The sequence below is a fragment of the Mus pahari genome, chromosome 1, assembly GCF_900095145.1.
Source record: "Mus pahari chromosome 1, PAHARI_EIJ_v1.1, whole genome shotgun sequence".
Taxonomy (NCBI): domain Eukaryota; kingdom Metazoa; phylum Chordata; class Mammalia; order Rodentia; family Muridae; genus Mus; species Mus pahari.
The window spans coordinates 96878899-96885399 of record NC_034590.1 but is presented as its reverse complement, the minus strand read 5'-3'; the positions used below and the strand labels follow the sequence as shown (position 1 = coordinate 96885399).

The window sequence follows — 6501 nt, the reverse complement described above, 5'->3', positions numbered from 1 at the left end:
GGAGCTTGTGAAGGCAACTGTTAGTACTTTGTAAAGCTGAGTATCCAAATTCAATCCCCAGCTATTTTGTGGGTTATTTCTTCCACCCTTGCAGCCCCCTAGCACTACATAAGAAAGAAAAACAGGGTAGAGAGAGAGAAAAGGAAAGAGATCCCTGAATAACTCAGGTATCAGAAATTCGGCGATGTCATCCTTAGAACGGTTCTGCTACTAGGGACCTTGAGTTCATTGGGGCAAGTTTGATATTTGTTAGAATACTTAATTCCTTTTTTTCCCTCTTCCTTGCACACAACCACTTAACAGACCCCAACCAACTAACCACATGCCCTCTCGGGGTCCTAGCATCTATAGACCCTCTGAAAAGTCCCCAAAATGCCAATCGTCACACAATCACAGAAAGTACCTGCAGTTGGCAAAATCACTCCCCTGTCAGAGCAGGAGGGAAGTTTTAGTCAGCAGTTGTGGACAATCTGAAGCAGACCCACATCCCACACCTGGGGTTAAAATTAAAACATTCTTACAATGCTTTTGTGTCTTTTAAGGAATCCAAAATGGCAAAATTGTCACTATATTTCCTTACTTCTGTTTGAAGCCATTAATTGTGGTGTCTATATCAGGAAATCATAAACAGAGACAGTATGAATGAGGTGAGCAACGTTTGGGTCAGTGGACAAGGCTTTCAGGAATCTCTCCTGCTCTTTCCACTGAAGTGGCTTTGCCTTTGGAGCAGGAAAACAGCAGTTGAGCAATCCTTTCACCTGCATTAAAATGCATCTTTTTTTTACATATATCATAAATTTAGTTTCTCATTTGAAATCTTCAGCTATATTTCCTGAATGCACAATAATCCCTGGGAAGTCACTCACTCCACTGCTTCCAAGATCATTCCTACTGTCCCCGAGGGCAAAGGACCATAAACTCCAGTAGATATTTTATAACACTGACTCTTGGGGGATAGAGTAAGAGAGTTATCTGCGGCCTGCTCCAGAGCCACCCTGCCTGTTGTAGCGTGCATTAGAACTGCACTACTCAGGTGAGGTGTTGGGGTCTGCATGTTCCTCCTTGGCTGACAAGGGACAAGTAGCCCATATTTTGATCTGTGACAGATCCATGCCCCAAGGCTATTTCCTGATGCTAAGACATTACCTTGACTCTCTCTCTCACCCGCACTCACCGGTCCCATGGCAGACCTAACACATTGCCTGCACACCCAGACATCTAGACCTGCTTTCTGGTGTGTACTGAGATGAACCGTTGCCTTAGAGATGCCTTGTTCACACTTTTGTTGCAAATGAACATATTTCCCACAGTTAAAGTGCCAAGCATTTTGAGATCTGAGACCTCTAGTGGCTTGGTCATAGTGTCTTTGCAAATGACTGCATTCCCTGCAATTGACACACTGGGCAGTTTGATATTGGAGACCCCTAGCTACACCTCGACCTTTGATATTAGCATACTGCACCTTAGAACCAGTATTGGTTGTTCCCCTTATCCACTCATTCATAGCTGCTGCCCGCACCTTTGACGTTTAGTTTTGTTTTTTTAACATTTGGTATTTGAATTTTCAAATTCTAAGGTCTCTATCGATGCCTGCCTCAATTCAGGGTCTGACAGGGCATTGTTTACAGCTGAGATTAATCTTCATGGGTTCTTCTTTCTTCCCTTTTCTTCCACCGTTTTAGCCCCATAACTAGATAATTAAGAAAAAAAGGTTGGGGCTTGAGAGATGGCTCAGCCGGTAAGAGCACTGACTACTCTTCCGAAGGTCCTGAGTTCGAATCCCAGCAACCACATGGTGGCTCACAACCACCCATAATGAGATCTGATGCCCCCTTCTGAAGACAGCTACAGTGTACTTATTTATAATAATAAATAAATTTTTAAAAAGTTACAGAGATAAGATTACTTCCCTATCTAAACTCAGTTTCCAGTGACTAAATGTGTCATAGTTCCTCTCCATGCTATGCCACTGTCCTAACATTAATCAGTATAGTTCTTATAAATTAGCCTAACTCTAACAGAACATTCCACTCTATAATCACAGGTTCAATTTCTAAGTTTCATTGATTGCCTTTTATTATAATGTGTTTCTCCTGCTGAATTTACACTATCTGGTATCATGCCCAAACACGGTCTCCTTTGGTTGTCTTTTAACTATGGACTTAACATGTTTCTCTTACTAAAACTATATTATCAACTGTATTCACAAGTTCAAGGTTTTACATTTCCTTTGTCTTTTAAATGTAATATATTCAGTCTCCTAGACAGAAGGAAAATTCCTTCTTGTTCCTTCTGCTCCAGGAAAGCTTTTGTCTTCCCTAACCTCATCTTAAAGACTGTTCATGTTATTATACATCGTGGTGCGGAGCCTAGTCCGCACCACGATGTACAACGTCCACAAGCAGTTCCACCGTTTTAGCCCCATCACTAGATAAGGAAGAAAAAAAAAAAAAGGTTTCAGATTACTTCCCTATCTAAACTCAGTTTCCAGTGACTAAATGTGTCATAGTTCCTCTCCATGCTATGCCACTGTCCTAACATTAATCGGCAAAGTTCTTATAAATTAGCCTAACTCTAACAGAACATTCCACTCTTTGATCCAACTGTATAAACACAGGTTCAAATTCTAAGTTTTCTTTTTTGCTTGCTTTTTAAGATGAGCTGAAATTGTTTCTCCTGCTGAATCTACACTATCAGCTATCATGCTCAAACACAGTTTCCTTTGGTTGTCTTTTAACTAGGGTCTTAGTAAAGTGTTTCTCTTACTAAAACTGTAAGATCAACTATATTGACAAGGTCAAGGTTTTAAATTTTTTTTGTCTTTTAAATGTGATATATTCATTCTCCTAGACAGAAGGAAAATTCCTTCTTGTTCCTTCTGCTCCAGGAAAGCTTTTGTCTTCCCTAACCTCATCTTAAAGACTGTTCATGTTATTAACAATTCTATCTCTTTTATAAACTTATAAGCTACTGGAAACCCAATCAGATCTACCTCCCCTGGACCACATAGATCCCATCCAGATAAGTACACCTGCCAATCAATAGCCTAGGTTCTCGCTTGCTACCTGTCTTAGTCATGGTTTCTATTCCTGCACAAAACACCATGCCTAAGAAGCAAGTTGGTGAGGAAAGGGTTTATTCAGCTTACACTTCCACACTGCTGTTCATCACCAAAGGGAATCAGGACAGGAGCTCACACAGGGAAGGAACCTGGAGGCAGGAGCTGATATAGAGGGCATGGAGGGTGCTGCTTACTGGCTTGTTCAGCTTGCTTTCTTACAGAACCCAGAACTATCAGCCCAGGGATGGCACCACCCACAATGGACCCTTCCACATTGATCACTAATTGAGAAAATGCCTTACCATGCTGGATCTCATGGAGGCATTCCCTCAAGTAATTTCCTAAGAAAAGATGTTACTCTCCCAAACTTATTTAACTTTATTCTCTACCTGGTGTTTGTGTGTGTGTGTGTGTGTGTGTGTGTGTGTGTGTGTGTGTGTGTGTGTGTGCATGCATCTGTGTGATTGTATGTGTGTGTATGTATCAGCATCTTGTCAAGTCCAGCCATTTACTACATCCAGGACAGCTCCAGAGAAGCAACCCACAGGTGCTCCAGTCTTCTCTCACAGGCACAGATGCACCTATTGGGCCTGCTCCTTCCTCTCTGTTCACAGATGGTTCCACAGACCCTGGACAGCAAGGAAACAGCCAACTCTCCTAAGACTGGACCAATTCCCCATACCCATTTTCTTAGGTTTCCCAGAGACATGTCACCCCAAAGTCAGCAGGAAGTAGTCAGACANCATGACAACCCTATTCCTGCTTCACCATCACCTCTTTCTAATTTTCCATTTNTTAATTAAACCAAAATGGGGAAATGTTCGCATTTCTTCTAGGCTCTGCCCCAGTTTCCTGCCAACAGCCAGATATTCCTGACTCATTATAAAGGAACTGCTTGCTCCCTACTTTTGCTCTTTTGCTCTCTAACCCTCTTCCCCCTCTTCCCATTCCCCTGTCCCCCTCTCTACATGTGTTCTCTCTCTCTCTCTCTCTCTCTCTCTCTCTCTCTCTCTCTCCCTATCTCTCTGTCTCCCTGCCTCTGTCTCTATTAAGCTATCAACTCCCCTCCGCATGCCTTAAATAAACTCTATTCTATACTGTACCATTGTTAGCTGGTCTCTCAGGGGAATGGATGCCTGAGCATGAACCCGCAGAGGCACTCCATTCACCTACATCATACTGTGCCTCCACCAATATCCCTGGCTTCTTTTTCTTTTTTATAAAGCACAAACAGCTCTCAATGATGACAAATAGAGATGATATTCCTTTCATAGGTAGTTATTTTTATATTAAAATAACAATGAGTCAGACTTAAAGCCTGACTCTAAGTAGAACCTCATTCCTCCCCGGACTCTCACAAACAGCCCAGAAATCTCAACTCCCTCCTAAGAGTGAGGCAGAGAAATCCAGATGGCAGGTTTACATCTAACCTTTTAGAAGATTAGAAGGTCGGGAGGGTCCCAGGTGTCCTGGCTGATCAAAGATCATCTCTGTGATCTCAAATCTGTATCAGGAGCAGTCAGTATTCCTCAACTATTAGAGATTTGTAAACCAAGCTGGTGGAACCACCCCAACTGGAGGCCTGCTTCATTTTCTAGCTTATAACAGCTGTCCTTCCACAGGCTTGCTTCCAACGCCATAATACACTGACCACAAATAAAATACTAAACATCTATTCACAGGCCGCTTCCACCTAGCTGACCTTGAGAGGGCTGTGGGTCTCCTGAGCCCATGAAACCCTCAACTGCATGTGGTCCTCACAGGCAGGGAGTCTCTCCCACGTGGGCCTGTCAGCCTGGGACTTGTTCTCAGACTGGCACTTGTAGACTCTGTGGCCATTTTGGATGAGGGCTAGAAGACATTGGTGCAGGAAGTCAAGTGATGCAACNCTGGGCAGCTGCTTGTGGACGTTGTACATCGTGGTGCGCACTAGGCTCCGCACCACGATGTACAACGTCCACAAGCAGGTGGCAGAGCCTTTGCGGATTCCAAATATCTTCGGCGCCACATGCGCATCCATACAGGTGAAAAGCCTTATTCATGCCCTGACTGTGGACGCTGCTTTCGCCAGAGCTCTGAAATTCCAGCCCATAAGCGGACCCACACTGGTGAGCGTCCTTACCCCTGCCCTCANTGTGGCAGGCAGTTTCGCACAAAGTCAGCTATGACAAGTCACCAGTGGGTCCATAGACCAGGAGCTAAAGGCCATAAGGACAAAAAAGCCAGTCAGTTATCAATATCCCTGGACCCTAGCCAAGAGGACACAGATCCACCTGTGGGCTTCCAGCATTACGCAGAGATATTCCAAAAGTGCGGGTGATGGTCTTAAAGGTGCCAGCATTGAGGGTAAGATATGTACATTGTTTGAGGCCCAGAGGCTTGAACCTATGGCAACCTCCGGAAGTCACAGTCAGTCCAGCTAGTGCTGGTCTGAGCACCGTCAGTCTTCTAAGTGGTTTCCAGATGCACCTGTGCATCTGCACACACTTGGTATCTACGTCTCTTTGCATCTATTGGGCTGGGCTGGGCTGGGCAACCCCACTAGAGCTCTATGAGAAGTAGGGCAGTTTCCTGGCTCGGAAGTATTGAGAGGCCTGAGGATGAAGAGAGCCTCGTTGAAGTCTCTTTAATGCAGAGGCTGAAGTTGATGGCTCTGTGTGGATTGAGCCTGCTGTATTCTCCAGGATTGAGTTACTGGTCAAGAGCCTGGTGTGGCGGTTCCTGCCTGTGATGCCCACACTGGGGAGGTGGAGACAGGAAGAGCAGGAATTTGAGACCAGTTTGGGTCACCTGGGACTGAATCTAAAACTAAATAAAATTACAACTGTAATTATGGTTTAAAAAGCAAAGTAACAAAGGCCTAAGTTTCTAGGTTCTCTGGAAAAAAATCCAAAATATTCAGCCAAGCAAACAAGACAGAACAGTTGTGTGGTCCATTCTCAGTACTCTGTACACTGTGTGCTGGCACGTGCTTGGCTGCAGCACTTGGTAGCTGGTGACACACAGATGTCAGAAGTTTAAGGCTGCCCTCAGTTACAGACAGACAGACAGACACACACACACGAAGTTCAGATCAGGTCACGGCTACAGCTCCCATGTCTTGATTTCAGTGTTGGAAAGAGAGAACCAGTTCTAGAAGACAGTGGAATTTAGGATTTTCTGAATCAAGGAGGGTGTGTATGAAATTGGATGGCATAGAAGGAAAAAGAAGGAAAGAAACAAAAAACCCATAAACGATTTCTGCTGTTCATTTGTATTTTGTTATGGCTTTTAAAGTTCTTCCTGCCGGGCGTGGTGGCACACGCCTTTAGTCCCAGCACTCAGGAGGCAGAGGCAGGCAGATTTCTGAGTTCAAGGCCAGCCTGGTCTACAGAGTGAGTTCCAGGACAGCCAGAGCTACACAGAGAAACCATCTCGAAAAACCTAAAAAAAAAAAAAAA

General features: G+C 44.3%; 1 protein-coding gene across 1 annotated transcript in view; it reads left to right on the top strand.

Moving 5' to 3' along the window:
• The window catches only part of Znf764 (zinc finger protein 764), an 11544-nt gene extending 5562 nt beyond the window's left edge, over positions 1-5982 (top strand). Inside the window, exon 4 of the mRNA XM_029548209.1 lies at positions 5029-5982. Within this exon, the coding sequence (XP_029404069.1) occupies positions 5029-5381 (353 nt within the window). The 3' untranslated portion in view covers positions 5382-5982. The remainder of the gene's footprint in view (positions 1-5028) is intronic.
• Positions 5983-6501: the final 519 nt, after the last annotated feature.